We start from the raw sequence: 22,064 nt of genomic DNA on the forward strand, positions 1-22,064 counted from the left end.
CAAAGAATTTACTGATTGGCTCCTCCAATAGGAAAATCTCTGGAGAATACTTGACTTATATACTTCTTTTAAATGTACAACTAGGATAATCCCTCTGATTAAGGTGAGGAAGTATAAGGAAACACCTGCTGAATTATCTTTTGTAATATCTACCAAGGTAGAAAAGCAGAAGTCGAATATTAGTTTGATTACAGTTCTAAAGACAAAAGTTTTAGATTGTGAAGGGCTACAGCTGATTAATCATCCCTCACTTCCTTCTAGTAAGTCTCTATTTACTATTTAAATATGTCAGATTTGGAACTTCACTTTTCAGGGAAGGTAAAGAAGCCACAGGATCTGAACACATGTACTTGGAAGGAATGTTTTCCTTTTACCTCTTACATGTAATTATAGTGTATTTTGTTCTTGATTGATCACTTAAGACTCAGTCATTAGCTAGCACCCCTAATAAAAAAGTAATATTTAACATCTGGAGAGGATGGATCAACCTCATGCTACACTTGAAATACTTTCCTTGAAAAAAGCTTTGATGTGACAACCCTAAATAACTAGTTTGAAGCCACCATGTGAAATCTGATAGATGGAATTACTTCCAGTGAACTGTAAGTCTTCACTCAAGTTTGAACCATTAAAGTGTTGATAAGATGCTAATAGAGCCTTAAATATATATTTAAGCTAAAATAAATTATAGTTCATACCCTTCACCCTGTATGTAAAGTGGTGCTGAGTAATTAAATGCATGAATAGGATTTTTTGTTTATTGAGCAATATAGATTATAAATCTCTTTATAAATGAATGTGCTCATGAGACAGAAATCCCTTTAGTAAGTATGGACTTGCAGCATAGCTATCAGCTTTTTGAAGACAGCTAAGGCAGAATTTAAAAATCACCTTAGTAGAAAGTAAATTTCCTGGGTCCAGAGAATCATAGTATTAACATCATCTCATGTCAGCTGAAGACCATATCTGACAGTTGGGATACAGAAATGAGTAAATGAATGTGAAAAAAGAAGGAAGAGAAACAGAAAGAAAGGAATGGAGAGGAGGAGGAAGGGTGGGAAAAATGGTCTGCAGATTAAGTTCTGCTATAGTCCTCTTAAATTTTATTATTGTTAATTTTAAAATTTTTCATTGACATTTTTGGAACCAGTGATTTTTGGTGGAGAAAAATCTAACATGCACTGTCATAAATCATTAGAGAATTTTGAAGCACCATATTTTTAAGTTCTTGGGAAGATAGTGTGTATCTAGTTGAAGATGTGTGTCCTCTCCCTTACAGGTAGATCCAAATAGCATTGCTGCCAAAGACGGCCGAATTCGAGAAGGGGATCGTATTTTGCAAGTATGTGCAAAAGTATTTTCTGAAGTTTCACTCTGTCTGTCCAACAGTTTTTATTTAATTTTGTATCTTATAAAATATTAGAGGAAAGAATTTGTCTTTGCTTTTGGATATTAACATCTACAAAACAAAAAAATCTATCATTTAAAAACCATTAAGGATGATGCCATTTATTAGGAGTTATTAGCTATTAGTGGTTCACATACAATATCTGGAGTCAGATTACTTGATCTACGCTTCCAGCTCCACCATTTGCTTAGGCACATCATCTAACCTCCTCCCATCTTAAGCCCATTTCCTTATCATAAAAGATGATAATTAATCATATATTATTAATGTGAATATTAAATGAGATTATGCCTGTGACATGCTTAGCACAGTGCATAAGTGCTTAATAAACATTAATGGCCAGTATTATTAACAGTATCAGTTACTGCTCCCTTTTCCAGAATAAATTAGGTAAATATGGATCTAGATGTTCCTTTACTATGTGAAAGTCTAGAAGTTTGAAGAATTTTCAACTACAGTTATGTGTCACTTAATACATTCTGAGAAATGCATCGTTAGGCGATTTTGTCATTATGTGAACATCATAGAGTGCACTTACACAAACCTAGATGGTCTAGGCCAGTGGTCCCCAACCTTTTTGGCATCGGGGACTGGTTTCATGGAAGACAATTTTTTCCACAGATGATGGGGTAGGGGAGGCAGAGCTGAGGCAGTGATGCAAGAGATGGGGAGCGGCTGTACATACAGATGAAGCTTTGCTGCCTTGCCCGCCGCTCACCCATGATGTGTGGCCCCATTCCTAAGTTTCATGGAGGACAATTTTTCCACTGGGGGGGCAGCAGAGCTCTGTGGCCCGGTCCCTAACAGGCCGCGTGTGGACTGCTGCTGGTCCACGGCCCAGGGGTTGGGGACTGCAGGTCTAGGCTACCACACACCTGGGCTGTATGATATAGCCTATTGCTCCTAGGCTACACACCTGTGCAGCATGTTACTGTACTGAATACTGCAGGCAATTGTAACACAATGGTAAGTATTTGTGTATCTAAGCATAGCTAAACACAGAAAGGTATATGGGACCATTGTCATAATATATGCAGTCCATTGTTGACTGAAAGGTTGTTACGCAGTGCATGGTTGTATTTACTCATGAGTTGCTGGGGCCAGGTGGATGAGAATGTGTTGGGAAACAACATGAAATGTGAAAACATGGAGACTTATTAAATTTCAGTTAATGAGAGAATGGTAAGCAGATCATCAGAAGGATGTGGGGCTGGAAAGAGAGTTCCAGGCCAAATCAGGAATAACTGAAAGCTGGTTTCTGTCCTAAACCTACCTCAACTTGCTCTACCCTTTCTGAGTCCCCTCCCATAAAGAAAGGCTGCAGGAAGCCACCCAGGCTCCCCAGCTCTTGTGCTCAGATTAACCCCAAAATAAGAACAGAGGCCCTTTCAGGTTGTTTCACTGCTGATCATGACTGTGAAACAGAGAGGAGGACTTGAGTGATAAATTGAGGGGGTGGCAAGCTGTTAACACATTCTGCAAAACTTTTAGTCAATGTGACAAACCCAGAGTCCCCCTTTCTCCGTGCCAGATACAGACCCCTGGAGGGCGTCTCTTTGGATTCCACACTTTTGGATTTAACACTCTGCCAAGAACCAAGGGCTTCAAAAATAGACAATAGACAAGATGTCCTCCCAGCATTTGGGGTACTCCCTCCCTGTGTAATTAGGAAGACACAGATGATCACGGTGCAGTGTGATGTCCTCACGATCAAGCCGTGCCTGAGCGGCCTGGGGACACATCCTGCCCAGCCTTCTGCTGCTCTCCTCTCCCTTCCTCAGGGTGACACTCGCCTTCTTCACCCTCTGTTCTTTCTTTAGCTAGATGCTGCGGAACTCCTTTTTTTTTTTTTTTTTTTCTTTTTTTAAAACAGGGACCCTCTACTAACATTCCAATTAGGAAAGAATAAAAAGTATGAATTAATTATCATTTGGTTTCCCACTAGTTTTCAGAAAACCTCAAGAGCATATAATTTCTCCTTCAGTGAGTCCCTTAAGGGGTGACCTGTGGTTAAAGAAAATGGAATTATGTCTGTCATCTCTCGGGGCAAGGAGAAGTGGATCAGGAAGCCAAGACATAGTCTGGTTTACCAGCACCTTTTTGGCATCTTTCATACACGCACATGAGTAAATCAGTGAATGAAACAAAGGTATTCGGTAGGAAGAATAAGATATAGGACGAAAACCTGCAGAAAAGCTTTACTTGCGTAGCCTCATTAAGAAATTAAGGGGACCATTTTAGTATATCATCCAGATAAGGAAAGTTCAAAAATGTTTTATTATTTTTTTAAATTTTGAAATAATTTGTGTATGTATTGTTCACTTTGTTAACATCTCCAGTTAAGGATACAGAAAATACTCTAACCTTTTGATGCTCAGGGCGACATTATACCCAGCAATCATTACACAATGCTCTAATAGAGTAAAATGGCTGAAAGATCTGGAAGATTTATGCCCTGGCGTTAAATGACCCTATTTGGCTACATTTTCTGATGTATTTGGTCTATATTTTGTCATTTTTCTTACTCCTCTCTTGCTGTTGCCAGCTGTCACTTCTTCCTCTCACCGTCAACTCTCCACGCTCCTCACCTCCTACTGCCCCCGGCTTCCTTCCTGGTTTCCAGCTAACCACTCTCCCATAGGCTAGATACACAAATGCAGTTATTAAAATTACATCTATTAGTTCTATGGATGGAAATAAAGTGAAGTGTTTCCATATATGCATGCTGTCTGTTTTGGCACTTTTGAAATCTTAGCTAAATTGTTGGCAGATAAGTTTTCAAAGAACATATCTGCTGGATAATAAGGCATTCCTTAATGGAGTTGGTTCATTGAAGAAACAATAGCAGGATTGATAAAGTACTGTTTTCTGCCTGATTACTTTATATTGTGTGACAAATTTGTCACACTTATGAGTAAATGTGTGTCACCTTAAAAAGCCTAGAATTCAATTCTGTCTGCACACATAGGAAACAAAGAGTCTTAAGGGTGAGGGTGAAATTATGTTAAGTAAAACTGTGACAAAATTGTACCCACAGACAAATAGCCTCCTTATGGCTGATGAGGAGATTATGGGATACCCCGTAATGAACAATTAATGACTCCTTTCCCAGGGAGATAAGAGTGGGAGAAACAGAGGATTTGCTTCTTATCCTTTAAGTTTCCTGGATGGCTTTTATTGAAATGACTCTCTTTAGAGCAATTGTGATTTTAACTTTCTGTTCATGATGACCTAAGTAGAGTATGTCTATGGTCCTGCCCTCATTGTGTAGCTGAGCTTTTCTTAACGTAGCGTACCATGGGCCGGTGAGGTGAGTTCACCCAATGACATCACACATACACACACACACTCACAGGAAATTGACAGAGGGTAAGGATCATGTAGAAGAGAAACCATGAACCACCTTCGTGAGAACATTTCTGGTCCTCATGTGTTTTTTCTCTGCAAGGAATACTCTTCCTTTTCCTTTCTTAAAAGTTCTATCAATGTCTGCTGTGTCATTGCCAGGAAATTATATCAAATGTGTCCCCAGGAATTAATCTGAGGACATTCTCTCACAAAGTTGCAGAGCTGAATAAGGCATTTCCGAGTCAGAGAGCAAGGGTTAAAGATCACATGCATGACCAGCTTTTCAAAGGAGAGAACACTATATTCTCATTTTCTCCTTGGAATGGTAAGCAGGTAATATTCCATGTAAACAGCTTCATCTTACATCTGCCAAAACATCATTCATGTTCCTAAGGATTACTTCCTGACCAAACTCGGCAAGAACTCCAACAGTGGAACAATAAAACTTCTAATGAGCTCTCTTTTTTTTCACTGCCTTACACATAAACTGGTCCTCAGTAATTCTTTTTACTCTTTTATTTTCTCCCCTTTGGAAAGCTATTTTCCCATTTCTGTTCTTTCCATGTCTATATCTGTATACTTCACTCACCTTCTTTGTCTCCATGCTAAAATAGAAACACATTTTAAAAAATCTTTCCTCTTTTGCATAAGATTACTGGGTTTTCCTAAAAAATTCTATAGAAGGCTGGAGGTCAAGAATTTTAGTAGTCCACCTGCCTCTGGTACAATAATATAGTAAACGTAAAAATTAGTATATTTAAACACAAAAGCTATATTAAGCCACTTCTAAGCTTTTAGGCTTTTACATTCATCCACACTCTGATGCACATAAAGGAGATTGGGCCTAAAGTGAGATTTTGACTGATTTATCTATGTAACTACCATAGCTCTTCTAAGCCAAGGCAATGCCTGTTTTGAAGCTAATATTTACATATGACCATGTACAGAAAACAAGGTAGATATGTTATCTGCAAAGATTTTCCTCATTTATGACAAAACTTACACGTTGTCTTTCTCTTGGCTCTCTTCCCCTCTCTTTTCTTAAAATGAAAGTCCTCCACTAAGTGCGATGACGTGACTACTCATCTGTCTCCTTCCCTCGTTGCTGAGGCCTTCACCCTGTTGACTGCCTGGTGTTCTCAGGCCCAACAGGCTGCTTTCCCACAAGTAACTATCAGCCATTATTTCAGGAACAAGAGCAAGTGAAGGTTGAAAGCCCTATCTGATTCCATTCCTCAAATCTTTTAAACGTTTTCATTCCTTGAGAGATATCTTTGCTGAAACCCACGGCTACATTTCTTGAGTACAATAGTACAGTTGGCTAAAGTGGCCCTTATTATAAAACAAGAAACAATAAATTACATTTTAATGCCAGATTTCTGTGGCTGATTCATTTCATCCCAAGCACGATCCTGAATGTAAAATGTTTCTGGAACAGATGATCTGTCCTCCCAGAACAAGAACTGATTGCTGGGACCAGAGACCATAGCTCTGGTCAACAGGAGGACAGAGACAAACACAAATTGTAAAGGAACTAAACACAACTGTATTGTTTCCTGATGGTCCTCTAAGAGTTAAAAATACATACGAGTTAGATATCTTTTAAAATAAAACCAGGTTTACTCCTATGGATTCAATTATTGCCCATGAACTGTACAACATTTATTTTATTTAGCGGTAAAAAGTCTTGTCTTTCCTGAGGATTAAAATATAAATGATAATAGAAATAATAACAATAACATCAACAGTAATATTATGTGCCAACATTGAACATTTTCTATGTACCAGGCACTATTTAAGCCCTTTGTATATATTAACTTATTTAATCCTTATAAAGACCCCCTGAGAAAGGCACTATTATTATCTGCATTTTAAGGTAGTGAACATAATAGCAACATTAGACTAATGTGAATGAGTATTTAGATTAATGGTAAATGAAATTTAGATGAAGCATGGGGAATGGGGAAGTTCATACATACTCGAGTAGAGAGAGACCCGGGGAGAAAGGTGTTAGAATTATATTTCAAACAGAAAGATGAAGATAAGCCATGTGAGATCACCCAACTCAATTCTCTTAGGATCAAACATGCCTATTGTGAACGGAAGATGAAGAATTAGGTCAGTGTTTGACAGACAAATAGATGCATTACGGATATACTCCTAAGAATTACTATGAAACAGACAGAGCCCTCCGAGCCCAAAGAGAGTAAAATTTGTAAAGTCATTACTTTAAAACTATACTTAATCAGGGGAGGGGAAAGTGTGGTAGAATACACCACTGCCAATTTATCTTTATTTGAGAAATAGAAAGGCCTTAGAGTTGGCACATAGATGCTTTTTCAGATATATTTACAAAAAGCCACGATATATCCTACCCAGTCATTATTCCCCATTTTGGAATCATAGCTTCTATTTCCTAGTTTGATGAATTTTATTTGTGAATTGCAAAAAAAAGTAAAAAGGAAAATACATATGAAACTTGTAAATGCTGAATTTCGTATCTACATATACAAGTGAGAAATGAAGGTGATATTCGTTTTGATCAGAGTAAGAAAACGTTACATGTGGCTGTTTGATTTGTTTTTACTGTTATTCCTGCTTTCCTTGTGCTAAGAGTCTAGGATTAAGGATCACTTATTATGGTCCAAAGTGAGATTCCTGGGCTTGTTTTCAGATAATTATGTCTGTCCTCATGTGTTAGCTACAATCCCAGAGACCCCCAAGGAGGAAACCTCAGCAGGCTACTTCACAGTTTCAAGCAGAAACACTTAGTAAAAGATGTTATATTAATTATTGAAAAAACGGTCAGTGCAACCACATTTTTTCATCTGTTTGCTTACTGAAGTAATTAATGCTTATTTTAGACAGAATTACTTGACCTCTTTAGTTGAAATTTCCACATATTTTGATTATATATTATGGATCAAAAATGTTATTGTCTCTATGATTTGAGTAATCAATAAAAAAGTAATTTCTAACTATCCAAAGAAAAAAATGATGTTAACTAAGAGCTAAATAAATTTGAACATGAAAACGTAGTTTAAAATAAAAACTTTAGAAGCCTTATTTACTCTCTTTAGAATTTAGAAAAAGTAAAAAGATATATTTCAAATGCCCCTGGAATCTATTCTATGTAATCAAAAGTTTACTTAAGCTTGGTTTCTTTCACTCATCATTGTTTCAGAAAGTCAATTTTACTCTATGTTAATTTTTAAAATTTTTCAACTGTACTTAAGAGATGAATCTTAGGATATTGCATTCTTTTTATTGTTTTAGGAAATGGATAAATCTTAGATAGGAACTGGAGTATCGATGAGGATGTTACTGATGAGCTGTTCTTTCTTTTGATTAGTTAAGCACTGAGAGATATCCCGAGAATGATGTTTGGGCAACTGAGTCAGCCCCACACACAAATATGAAATGATTAAATGAAAATGCAATCAGAAGTAGCCTGGGAGCATTGCCTGGTGAGAGATAATACCGTAGCTCTCTAATTGGCTCGCAGCGAGTGTGCAGGATGACGGATTTCAGTTGTGGTATTGCCAGTCCTGCCTTCCCCAGCACTATTATCTCAGAGTGACACTTCCATTACTCTGAGCGGAGAAAGATGAACGTCACCTGTCAGGGGCTGGTTAATTGTGTTGCTAGATGTATGTTGCCAGGGCGCAGGTTGGACATTTATGAACATAACTGCTTCCTCTGATGTTCCCCATCCTTCAGGGATCGATATGGCCCTTACAGTAAGCGCGTAATTGAGTGAAGGCACTCTCCGCTGAGAGGCTGAAGATGAGCCCATTGTGTGAGCTTCATTGTCCATACATTTACCAAAAACGAGCTGATATTTGCCATTTATTGTGTGCAGCATTGTGGAAATGGAAACTAATGTGCCACTCTCATTTGTTTTCTAGATAAATGGGGAAGATGTCCAGAATCGAGAAGAAGCCGTGGCCTTGCTGTCTAGCGACGAGTGTAAGAGAATCGTGCTGCTGGTTGCAAGGCCAGACATTCAGGTCAGCACAGAAACCAGAAGTCTTGGACCAGACTTTATAGTCATTGAATCCACTGGCTGGAAATTCATGAATGAATTTTTATTCTTTATGTGCTCTTCTATATCAAATTTCTGTCATGGATATCTGTAAAACCAAGTATGGTATACAAAATATAACAAAGACTGATCTTTTGTAACTTACTAGCCTTGTCCAAAAAATTATGCATTAAAGACTCCCTTCTATTATTGCACAGAATGGCAGCTAAATATCCCATTTAAGGGAGAGAAAAAAAAAGAAGACAAAATTTAATCATTATTCTCTCCTACTTGCCAGTTAGTTGTTTAAATAAATTCACGGATGAAAATGGTTGACTTTACATGATTTTTAATTCTGCGTGGATCCTCACTTTAGGTTACTATTTAAAAATACTTAATTGGCATACTAAGGTATCTTAAAGGAATCTCTAAAGAGAGAAACATTAGCCTATCTAGCTATCAACTTAAATCTGTTTAGAATTAAAATGCCTGATATAGCATGATGTGGTTCCATGTGTAGTAATTGAATTTTTTTACCAAGTTTAGTTGTGACAATAACATTTGTCCAGCCAAAAACAAACTGATAGCCTCTAAAGGAATTGTTTATATCTTTACAGAGGAAGATGTCATGAAAGTAAAGGAAAGGTAATGGTGGAAGAAAAGTACTATTGGTGCTTCCTTTTATATCCTTTTTATATCCCATCACAATGCAGAAAGGACAAGACATTGTCACCATTCTATCCATCTGTCACTAGTTTGAGTAAAGTTAGTTATATCGCCATTTGTCTCCTGGGTTATTGATCTGATATTTTTCAGACTCAGTAACTACATACTATCTATAAATTACATTGAGTAAGTGTATTTCAGTGTCAGACCAAGTCCTGACTTGAATATAGTGGTTATAAAAGATCACCATTTCCGCATATATTTCCTTTATGCCCTTGACCGTTCTAAATGGTCCCCATAAAGTCTGCCATAGCCCAGGGCAGAGTAAAGTCATACACCTGAGGTCTTCGTAGCAGGGAAACAAGCCCACACAACTGGCTGCACTGCCTATGTGGGAGTGAGTTTTTAAAATATGTATGAAATTGCACCAATTATCTGGAAATTTCTCAAACTAGTTATCTCACTGATCCCATTTTCTTGAAAGAGAACATAATAAAGTAGCTAAATACATATTAGTGAAATTTATGGTAAATTGAAGAGAACTCAGTAGCCATCCCTGTTGTAGAAAAGATATTTTTATTATAATGTGGTTTCCCTGCCCTTTCCATGTAACTGCTAGAAAACCTCATTAATTTAGGACTAAAGCATTTCCTTAAACTATGCCACATAATGGCCATAATGGGCTATGGAAAGAATAGAAATTAATGACATAAGACCAGATCCTGTTAATCTTTGGTGGGATACATATGCTTGGTAGAACCAGTGACAATTTTGAATATCTAGCTGTACTCCTGACCTTTTCCTCAAAAAGAGTCAATGTTGAAGGATTAATTTTCAAATGAGACATCCTTTCCACAGTTGATAAAAGATGATCATCTGACTCCATAGGAAGCCGTCCTGCCTGTCAAAATCAGGATCTACGTTAGCTCCCTTATTCTGAAGAAGGCTTCATGCCGCTGGAAGGAGACTAATTGCCTATAGAAAATCAGATTTCTAGATAAATCAGGAAAAAACAATACACTACCCTTTAGAAATGTAATATAAATAGTACCTGCTACAAAATGGCCTAAAGAAAAGCCTAAAAAGAAAATCTTGTCTTTATATCACCCATACTTTTCCATCAAATTTAATTTATCTCATTATTGCATTTTTTTGTATGTGTATTTTATGCAGGGAGCATGTGGAAGCTTTTTTGTGTGCTTTTTCTAGCTTTTTAAAAAAATGTTTTGAATGCTCTCTAGATTCTTGGAAATGATCTACAGTTTGCTGGGGGCAGTATTGTGCATCTGTGCAATATTTTTAAATAACTCATTTCCTACATTCCCTGTCAACTCTCTTTCATTTTCTGCCCATTTTTTTTCCAGAGACCATTAAAGATATTGCTTTTCTATCCTATTTCCCTCAGGACACTGGGGCAGAGAAGGCTCTTATAAGAACTTGTAGTCACTACTTTTGAGACAGTATAGGTTGTTCCTTTCTCGGAGAGGCCATGTGTGGTCCCCTTCCCTGCAGATAGATCCCCACTGTATAATAATGACAATCCTTCTTTTCCTGAAGCTCAACTCAAAGGGGATGTCCGTCTCTGCCACAGCATTAGATTCAGACTGCCATAAATGCATGTCTAGGTGAAAAAGAGAAATACAAGAGGGAGAGGATGTAAGCAGGAAGAATCTCCCTTTACTTATTGTGCTGTGTGTACCTCCAGCCCAGACCAAAGCCCTATCAAAATAGACATACCCTAACTACAGATGGCAACTCCGGAATCTATGGGGTTAGTCAATATGAAAAGAGTTATAGGGAATCATTAATTTCTACCATTTGTTCTCCTTAACTTCCCCACCACTCCATTTAAACCTCAAAAGACTCTGTTTCATCATTCACTATATCAGTGTTAGGAAATATTTTCTTTTGGCCTGATTAAAGAAAAATTCCTTGGTGTGTTTATAAAATGTAAAGATTTCTAGCTTTAAGTAATTTCTTTTGGAGTCTGGCATTTGCAGCTTTATGATACTTGAAAGGGATTAAAGAACGTAAAATTTGGACAATTATAAATTGGACTGAATTTACATTTTTTGTCCGCATAATTATCATAGCTCATCTGCATATCAAAGGCAGTGGGGTAGAATTTGGTCAAGTTATTCAGGCAGCATTAAGATAAATGAGGATGAATAAATGTGTCATACTTTTGGCCCCAGTTAAATTTGAGGTCATTTAAGTTCTCCATATCTATGATTTGCTTTAATATTAATGAATATGATACATATATGCTAATGCCTCTTTTGGTACAGTTTAATGTCCTTTCAGGTTTGTTTTTGTTTTTAAATTTTAGAGGTTCAGTTATCTTTACAGTCTTACTTTGCCAGTTTGTTGGTGGTGAAAACACCTCAAACTCTTGTCCATTTTTGCTCACTAGAGAGCTGCTGTTTCTTTGTAGCACAGAATAAAGCAGAGCTTTGACAATAATCCCGTTAATTTAATCAGCATAGACAGCTAATTTACGTAATCCAACTCCAGAAATGCACTTTGAGGCAAATTATCTGTACTGACTGTCAACACTGATCATGTTAGCCAGGTAACCACCAGTTTTCCACTTCACTTTGTGTTGAGAAGCCAAAGGGATCTGTTAAGATTAATCGATGTGAGAATCCCACAAGAAAACTTGCCTCCAACACCCACAAACAAAAGCCTACATGCTCCACACCTCTCCACCACCCTCAAATGTCACATCCACTGTGATGTGCTTCCCTGGAATTGGGTCTGAAAATGAATCAAAATAGACATAGCATAACATTACTTTTTTTTTTTTTTTGAGAAGAATAACTTAGAATTTTCCTTTCTTTACAGATAAAATAAATGTTGTCCGTAGATGCGTTTGTGGCAAGCAGCCATCTTGTTAACTTGGGAGCCATCGCCTAAAACTAAAAAGCAGGATGAGGGTAGCACGAGCGTGTGGGGGGCACTTTGTGTGTCATCTCATTGGGGGTTGTTGTTCAGGGAAAAAGCCCGATTGTCTCATAGCCCTATTAGTACCGTGGCGGTCCTTTTAACACGGGGCCTGTCGGAGGTAATGAGCGTGACAGCTGTGGATTATGCAGTATCCTTTTCATACATTTTGAAAGAAGGTAATGTTCTATGCCGTGAGATTTACTCGGTTATGAGAGAAAAATCTGTAGCTCTGTTCCTGGAAAGGATAAAAGGCGTAAGAGTCCAATTTTTTTTTTTTTATCACCTTTTCTTCTTTCTGAGAGGTGAACTCTAGGAGGCCGGTATTCTGAAGAGAATCATTATGATAAAAGGAACTGGTCGGGCATCGGCCATTTAAGTTTAGCCTATTTTAGCATGAGTTCTCACTAACATAATATAATGTACTAATGTATTCTTTTGCAGCTGGATGAAGGCTGGCTAGAAGATGAAAGGAATGAGTTCTTAGAGGAGTTAAACTTGGAGATGTTGGAAGAACAGCATAATGAAGCGATGCAGCACACGGCCAATGAGGTGGAGCAGGTGGAGTCAACAATTTGAACTAAATCATTTGAAATGTCACTACTTCTTTTTTTAACATATAGTTATAAATGGAGGGGAAAAAAACAAAATCAAAGGGTTTGATCAAACATCTCTGTAATGGTAATTTTTTAGAGCACATGATCATCTTAGATGAAGCAGAGGGAATAAATAATTTTTTTTCTATTAAGAATATTTCCAGTTTTGGAAGCTTAGGGCCCATTGTTAATAGAGTACAATCGTATTCAAATGTTGATGCAGGTAGTGTTTCAACCTAATTTAAAAAATTTAACCGTAAAAATGTGTGTTGCTTCTCAATATGCCAGCTGGAGACAAATCACATAGCATAAGGTAACCCCCCCCAAAAAGTAAATTTTTACTTTAAAATATTAATGTATCTATTTGAACATTTAAGCCTAAATGTTCAAATATATATAAGACGATGGTGACATGATGTAAACCATCAATCAGCTTTGTGTCCTTGATGATGTAATTACACCTATGTACCCCTGAATAATTGCAGAGATGATCCTTGATCCTATGACTGCTGTTGACTCATTGTACAACCTTCCCCATAGCATAATTTGAGATTATCGACATCATTTTGCCTTAAGGTCACATATTCATTCAACAAAACTTTGAGCTCCTAACACGTTCTGAGCATCACACCTGATACTGAGAATACAAAGAAAAAAGGGCAGAGTCACTGCCTTTAATTGATTCATACCCAGTTAAAGATCACAGTGTGGCTTATGGCATAGGGAGTCTTAAGATTCTTTTCATTTTTTTGTTGTTTTTGTTATTTTCCCACTGGATAAAAACAAGATCAATATATTCTAGATTTTTTATGTCACATTGGTGTCATTCGTCTGCTTGATATAATTTTGTTAACATTTCACTGTCAGTTCACTGATTTGTTTAATTATCATCGTATTCCCAACATTAATTCTTAACACATCTTAAAAGGGAAATTAAAAAAAATTGACAGGCTTAGAAACATGAAGCACAAACATTCTATCACTTTACCAAGCTAAATAATAAAATCTCTTGACATGGTAACATCCTTTAACAGAAATGTGTGTGTGCACATGTCTATATATTAAATAACTCAATAGGTTGCAAACTACAGTGTCAACATAGCCATGTGTGCTATACGCATGTGCTGATCATGAATGCTCACTGGCCACTTCGCAAACAGTAGTTTGTGCTCAGAAATGGTACTGCTACTGTGCTGATTGCTTTTCAATATAGGTAGGACAGACTGAAATTTTTATGTATGACTTCAACACTGGTCACAAATAAAGATATTTCTGGTGGCAGCTACTGGTTAGAAGCAAGAAAGTCCTTGCTCCAGGCTTTTTCTCTCTTAGATACAAAGCATGACCTGATACAGAATTGACAGGAGGATGTTGGAATAAAGAAAGAAGAGAGAAATCCTGTTCAGGTGAAGTGATATGATGTCAAATGCTGCCTACTCATCAGACGTAATACAAATGTTAGGTCTTTTGAGGTAACACTAGATGTCCCTGAGGTTAGATTCTCATTGTGTGGAAATTTTTCTTCACCATGAGACTGAAAAATGATAACAAGTACAGAAACCTTTAAAAGTCCTTTGCCCTTATAAACAATAATACTACATTAGAAATGTCTGGGTAGAAACATTGCCTGTCACTATCATAGTACCATAGGGAAATGATAAATGATAGAGTAGCATAACATTAGAAACTAGGAATTCTAGGTCTGAGAATGAAAAATTCTGTTTATTGTCACAGTTGCTCATAGACCAGTAACAAAAGAAAGGGTAATTCAATTAAAGAAATAAAATACATATCCATATGCAAACCTACTTTATGGAAAGTTTCACTTTACATACTGTCCCTGGTCCTATGGCTGCTATTGACATGTTGTACAATATCTCCCATAGCATAACTTCCCTGTACCATTGGAACTTCTTGTAAAATAAGAAAAAACATACTAGTCTTCCTGTATTTCTTCAGCTCATTACAAGGTATTAGAAAAATATAACTGTAAATAATGTGATATATGAACTCAAATGACCATACCAATAACAGCCTTTGAGGGTTTTATGGCATAGTATACGGATGTAACCACATTGGATACTATTGTCAGCTTATAGTCAGAGACAGTTCTGTTCATAGTTATAATTACTTATTATATTTTTTTATCAATAAGACATTTAAAGTCAATCTCAGTGTGTTTTCAACAAATGAAGGAAAATACTCTAAGGAAAGATTGAGAATCATAGAATAACATGATAACATGGTCCTGTTCTGTTCTCTCCAATTTCTGTTACATTTTGTTCTGCCATTACTTATGTGGAAGAAAATAACAAATCTCTAGATAGGCCCTTTTAGACTTGTTTTACAATAACTTTTATCACCATATCACCTATCCCATCCTTCTTTAGTACTAACAGGCTTAATTATTTTTAATTATGTAATTATACCTGCTAAAGGGAAAAGATGTATATAGAAAATAGTGAGTAAAGTTAGAGATAAGCAAATATGAGGTTGTTAAATATGAAATGTCCGATTTCCTTAAGTACTAAGTTTGACAATTGATATCTCTGACATTTCACTTTGACACTTCTTTTTTTATTTTTATTGTGAAGGTACATCCTCATTCTTTCAAAATCACATTTTGACTTGTGATTATCTTCCAAACTGTTTTTTAGAGCAAATTTTGTGAAACCACAGATAAGTCAAAGATTCGTGTTATTTTTGAATATGAGGTCCATCGTGGAACCAATGCTGCACAGACAGCACGAAATATGAACAAAGTATTTGGGAAGGATGTGGCTGATGAACACACAGTACATTAATGGTTTGAGAAGTTCTGTTCTGATAATTTTAATCTTGAAAATGAGCCACGTGGGGAACCAGAGACCAAGGTGGAAAGCTGTAGTGGAAGTGAATCCATCTATGTGTGAATTAGCAGCAAGGTTTGACGTTACTATTCCAATAGTATAGGACCATTTGAAACAAATCAGTAAGGTGAAGAAGCTGGATAGACAGGTACTGCATGAATTAAACGAGCGTCAGAAGAGAAATCATCTTGAAGCTTGCCTTTCTTTGCTGTCACAACATAAAGGTGAACCATTTCTACACTGTATTGTTACGTGTGATGAAAAATGGATTTTGTTTGATAAATGCAAGCATTGGGCACAATGGTTGGAGCAAGATGAAGTGCCAAACACAGTCCAAAACCAAATATTCATCAAAAAAATCTAATGGTGTCTGTTTGGTAGTCCAGCACTGGTATTGTCCACTACAGCTTCATAAAACCTGGTCAGTCGATTACAGCGGATATCTACTGAAGTCAATTGGATGAAATGATGATGATTCTTGTGATTAAGCAGCCAAGATTGGCCAATAGAGACAGGCCAATCCTCTTGCAAGAAAACACTCAACCACGTGTCGCACAAACAACACTGCTTAAACTACAGAGGCTGGACTTGGAAATTCTCTGTCATCCACCATATTCACCAGACCTTGCACCAACTGACTACTGCTTCTTCCAGGCTTTGGACCACTTCTTGCAAGAAAAAATATTCAATTCTCAACAAGCTGTGGAAAACACCTTTCATGATTTCATCGCCACTAGCTCTCCAGGCTTCTTCTCTGCTGGCATAAACAAGCTACCGTTAAGATGGCAAGACTGTGTTGATAGTTTAGGTGCATACTTTGATTAATTGTCCTGCTTCTTGTTTGAGATATAATAAACTACACTTTTGATTCTAAATTGGACATTTCATATTCAATGACCTAAATACAGTCTAGAAACTGCCATGTAGAGTACTGTATGATGAGTGTTAGAGGGGAAAGTAACAGCCTATTTACAGAGAAAGAAATACATATGTATCTCGTTAGGTCAGTGACAGTTAATTGTTTAGCATGAAAGCCAAACATTGCAAGGGAGTGAAATGCATATATGTCAAAAATGTATTTTTTATGTTATGTCCATGTCTGTCAATCAGTGCTGTTCAAACTTTCATGTAAACTGTCATTTTTACTCTCAATAGACTAAAACTCTTCTTCAAAGGAAATTCGTGGTTAAGAGTAGAAAAATCTTCTTATTCAACCCAAATGAGTCCTAAGAAGTTGTTGTTGCTTTTGAGAAGCCATGATTTGGAGATGCACTTTGGTCAGAGCACGTGTATTGAGGAATGTGGCACCCTGGACATATAAGAAATTCTGGCACCGGGAGGTGGAGCTTTGCCTTCCAGACCGCTCTATCGCTAATAACCTGATTCCCTCTGGAATTAAGCTTCCTTGTCTATACATAGGAAGGTTCTAGGTTCCAGTACATAATGTTAACATAGGTCTGCAATTTTGTGATGTTTGGCTTACCATTATCAGTGCTTTACTGTCAGTGAAGTTTTCTCCGAACTTGAGGAAAGTTCAAGAGGAAAAACAAAAGGTGATTGTGGCTTCTGAACTCTAGGCTTCCATATTGCTGAAGACCATTTAGACACTCTTATCTTTTGGAGTATTATCACCTCAGAAATTCATAAAATCACTTCACTTATATATATTCATCCCAGAGTTTCCCAAGTGAGAGAAAACCTAAAGACAAGAATCATTTATTTAAATGTGTCCTGTCTTATTAATACCCAGGTGAATATCATAGCCACATTCAAGTAGCATTTGTTTTCTTTATTTCATTGCATAAAAAGCTGCTATGAGCTAATCGTCTTTATTTCTAAAATTGTCATGGATACTAAAATTAGAGAAGCTTTCTAGGAACTGCCAAGAAGCATTGTTCTCAAGCAAGTTTTTTGACAGTGTTTTTCAAAGCAATTAATTTTCTTTGTTCTCTCAACATTATTTTTTTTAGCCAAAAAAGCAAGAAGAAGAAGAAGGCACAACAGACACAGCAACATCCTCATCCAACAACCATGAGAAGGACAGTGGAGTGGGGCGCACAGACGAAAGCTTGCGTAATGATGAGAGCTCAGAGCAGGAGAACGCAGCTGAGGACCCCAACAGCACATCTTTGAAGAGCAAGAGAGAGCTGGGGCAGAGCCAAGACACTCTAGGAAGCGTTGAACTTCAGTACAATGAGAGCTTCATGTCTGGTGAATACATAGACTCCGACTGCACTGGCAACCAAGATGAGGAGTGTGAAAGATTCAGGCAGCTCTTGGAGCTCAAATGCAAGATTCGAAACCATGGAGAGTATGACCTGTATTATTCGAGCAGCACAATTGAATGCAACCAAGGGGAGCAAGAGGGAGTGGAGCATGAACTACAGTTGCTTAATGAAGAGCTGAGAAACATTGAGCTCGAGTGCCAGAACATCATGCAGGCTCACAGGCTCCAGAAAGTGACCGACCAGTATGGAGACATCTGGGCATTGCATGACAGAGGATTCCGGAATTATAACACCAGCATAGATATGCAGAGGGGAAAACTAGATGACATCATGGAACATCCAGAAAAGTCCGACAAGGACAGTTCTAGTGCTTACAACACAGCTGAGAGCTGCAGAAGTACTCCCCTCACTGTAGACCGTTCCCCTGACAGTTCCCTTCCCAGAATGATCAACCTCACCAATAAGAAAAACCTGAGAAGCACAATGGCAGCCCATCAGTCCTCTTCTGGACAGAGCAGTAAGGAGTCAACTGCCACCAAAACCAAAACCACTGAACAAGGTTGTAGCATGGAAAGCAAGGAGAAGATACTGGAAAGCGACCAGCTTCCTGACCAAGAGAAGACAGTCAGCGAGCATATCCCTTATCTCTCTCCTTACCACAGCTCCTCATATAGATACGCAAACATCCCAGCACACGCCCGGCATTATCAAAGCTACATGCAGTTAATTCAACAGAAATCTGCAGTCGAGTACGCTCAGAGCCAGCTCAGTCTGGTGAGCATGTGCAAGGAGTCTCAGAAGTGCTCAGAGCCCAAGATGGAGTGGAAGGTGAAGATTCGGAGCGACGGCACACGGTACATCACAAAGAGACCCGTGCGAGACCGAATTCTGAAGGAACGTGCCTTAAAGATCAAGGAGGAGCGCAGTGGCATGACCACCGACGATGACACCATGAGCGAGATGAAGATGGGGCGCTACTGGAGCAAAGAGGAGAGGAAGCAACACCTGGTTCGGGCCAAAGAGCAGCGCCGGCGCCGGGAGTTCATGATGCGGAGCCGGCTGGAGTGTCTCAAGGAGAGTCCCCAGAGCGGCAGCGAGGGCAAGAAGGAGATCAACATCCTCGAACTGAGCCACAAAAAGATGATGAAAAAGAGGAACAAGAAAATTCTGGACAACTGGATGACAATCCAGGAACTGATGACCCATGGGGCCAAGTCTCCTGATGGCACGAGAGTTCACAATGCCTTCTTGTCAGTCACCACTGTATGACCGAGTGAAGGGACTGCGACTGGTTTTAAGAGGGTGCTACCAGTTCCGGTAGAGTATGATTGCCTCGTTCAATGTGGCGTTTTTATATATATTTTGTGACTCTTTATAGTTTAAATTTTTTGTAAGCAAAAATATCTGGTAATTTTTCATTTGTTTTTCATATATGGGTACCCTCCTTTTTGGCTAAGATCTTTCTTTAACTTGTGATATATTCATATTACTCGTTTATAAAAAAACAAAACAAAACAAAAGGAAAGAAAACAAAAAAACACTTGCACAAAAATACTGAGGAGCCAATTAATTTCCTACTTTAATGTATCTATTGTAAGTTAAAATCTGGATTTATTTCTCTAGTTTACTTATTTTCTACTTTAATAACAACTCAATGCCAAAACATTTCTATGCTTGCTTCTTGGCATAATGTGTTTTAAATCAGACCTGTTAATAATAAATCACGTGCCATAGCTTGTCTTACACATAAAATCCACACCTCGTTTTAACAACCCGTTGTACATTTAACACATAAATGGCCGTTGTCTTTGTCTCAGTAAAGTGTAGGTGCACAATCTTCCTGTGATATGTAGTGACATTGGTCATGTAGCTAGATAATTGTGGCAATTGTGACAATAAAAGAAAAATAAATTATTGATTATCCTTAATAAAAAGCTATCATGGGGTGTTTTATTTTCATCATCTACTGTGGTTAACAGATAAAATTAGTTACCTATGTATACTATTTAGAAGATTTGTGGATTATAAAATGTGCACAGTTTCTATCAAGTTTTTTCAATAAAGTTGTCTTGAAACACTTTCTATAGATCATTGTGTCACATTTTCCTACCAGGATTAAATTACAGAATGTATATATAGCATCTAGCATGTTGTATGCCAACTAAACATTTGATAAACTTCGGTTTGTGCTTCCCTTGCCTACTGCCCATGTAAGGTAAAGCCAAGAAAAATTTAGGGAAAGCCATGGAGACAGAGGATCAGTGGAGTGTCCAAGACTGTTTATAATGCTATAATGTATGTTAGTTTGCTCTGGCTGCTATAACAAAATATCATAGACTGGGTGACTTACATTAGTGGTCCCCAACTTTTTTTGGCACAAGGGACCAGTTTCATGGAAGACAATTTTTCCACAGACGGGGGCGGGAGTCAGGGGAGTGGTTTTGGAATGATTCAAGTTCATTACATTTATTGTGCACTTTATTTCTATTATTATTACATTGGCACTTGCCACTCACTGATAGGATTTTGATATGAGTCTGCAAACAATTGATTTATTATGATCTCTGTGCAGTCAAACCTCTCTGCTAATGATAATCTGTATTTGCAGCCACTCCCCAGTACTAGCATCACTGCCTCAGCTCCACCTCAGTCATCAGGCATTAGATTCTCATAAGGAATATGCAACCTAGATTCCTCGCCTGCACAGTTTACAGTAGGTTTTGCGCTCCTACTGCTGACCTGATAGGAGGCGGAGCTCAGGCAGTGATAAGAGCAGTGGGGAGCAGCTGTAAATACAGATGAAGCTTCCCTCACTTGCCTGTTGCTTACCTCCTGGTATGTGGCCTGGTTCCTAACAGACGACTGACTGACCAACAATGGTCCATCAGACGGCTGACTGACCAACAATGGTCCATGGCCCAGGGATTGGGGACTGCAGGCCTGAACAACAAGAATTTATTTCTCACAGTTCTGGAGGCTGAAAGGTTCAAGATCAAATACACCAGGAGTTGGGATTTCGACATATCTGTTTTGGAGGTACACATTTCAGTCCATAGCACTATGTACATTTATTTAGATCATTTGGGAATAAATCTGAGGGAAGCATCTTTGCAATAATTTCAGCACAGTCAACTACAAATGCCTTATATGTCAGTTTATTAAAAGGTAGGATTGTTAGATGACTAAGTAGACTTTTTAAATCTAGCTTTTCATCAGATAACATATGAACCACATTACATGTCAATCATAATGCCTCCAGAGTGAAAGGCCAGATCAAACCCTGTGTGTGCAGACATGAGTTTGATCAAATTTTCATTCAACCTAGCAGATTGTTTTAACATAATGGATGCACAACATCTGCATATTTCTGAAGCTACTTTCCTGTTGGAAAACCCATAGTGGCTCCCTATTAGCTCTTGATCCAGATTCCTATGCCTCTGCCTTTTATTCACGGCCCCCCATCAACTGGCATGACCCGCCTGTTATTCTTCCTCTTTATACCTTCCCTGAGTTATTTCTGGCCCTTTAGCAGCCTGCAAATTTCCACTTAAGTTATTGCATGCTATTCTCCTGTCTAGGGTTTCTGTGACAAATCCTACGCCTCACTTAGTGTGATCACATATATATTTTTGTTTTGGAGACTCTTTTGATGACATCAGACTTTCTCAGTTCTTTGGCATACACTATTATGCATGTTGTTTTACCTTGGAATTGTTATTCTTTTGTTATTGAATCTCATACAGAGAACTTGTCTTCCTGCATAGATTTTCACTTCATAGGGAAGGCCCTCATGTCCCCTTCTGTCTTTGTAAGCTTCCAGTAGAATGCCATTGGAATAATAATGAATGCTAGTTGAGCTAAATTAGTTTATTCATTTATCTTTCTCCTCCACGTATTGTTCCTTTTCTTACGATCTTCCTTACTTTTTTACACTTTCAAGTTCTTACCTTTTGAAGGACTATCACAAAAATGAAAAGAAACTAATTTTATTTGTATATAATG

The 22,064-nt window shown here is 37.8% G+C and overlaps 1 protein-coding gene across 2 annotated transcripts in view; it reads left to right on the top strand.

Annotated features, from left to right (window-relative positions):
- The window catches only part of PDZRN4 (PDZ domain containing ring finger 4), a 362,351-nt gene extending 342,203 nt beyond the window's left edge, over window positions 1-20,148 (top strand). For both annotated transcript variants that reach the window (XM_069490863.1, XM_069490864.1), the window contains 4 exons: window positions 1,280-1,342; window positions 8,665-8,766; window positions 12,834-12,950; window positions 17,805-20,148. In XM_069490863.1, the coding sequence (XP_069346964.1) occupies window positions 1,280-1,342; window positions 8,665-8,766; window positions 12,834-12,950; window positions 17,805-19,331 (1,809 nt within the window). In that variant the 3' untranslated portion in view covers window positions 19,332-20,148. The remainder of the gene's footprint in view (window positions 1-1,279; window positions 1,343-8,664; window positions 8,767-12,833; window positions 12,951-17,804) is intronic.
- The last annotated feature ends 1,916 nt before the right edge of the window (window positions 20,149-22,064 follow it).

Source organism: Eulemur rufifrons, chromosome 16, assembly GCF_041146395.1.
Source record: "Eulemur rufifrons isolate Redbay chromosome 16, OSU_ERuf_1, whole genome shotgun sequence".
Lineage (NCBI taxonomy): Eukaryota > Metazoa > Chordata > Mammalia > Primates > Lemuridae > Eulemur > Eulemur rufifrons.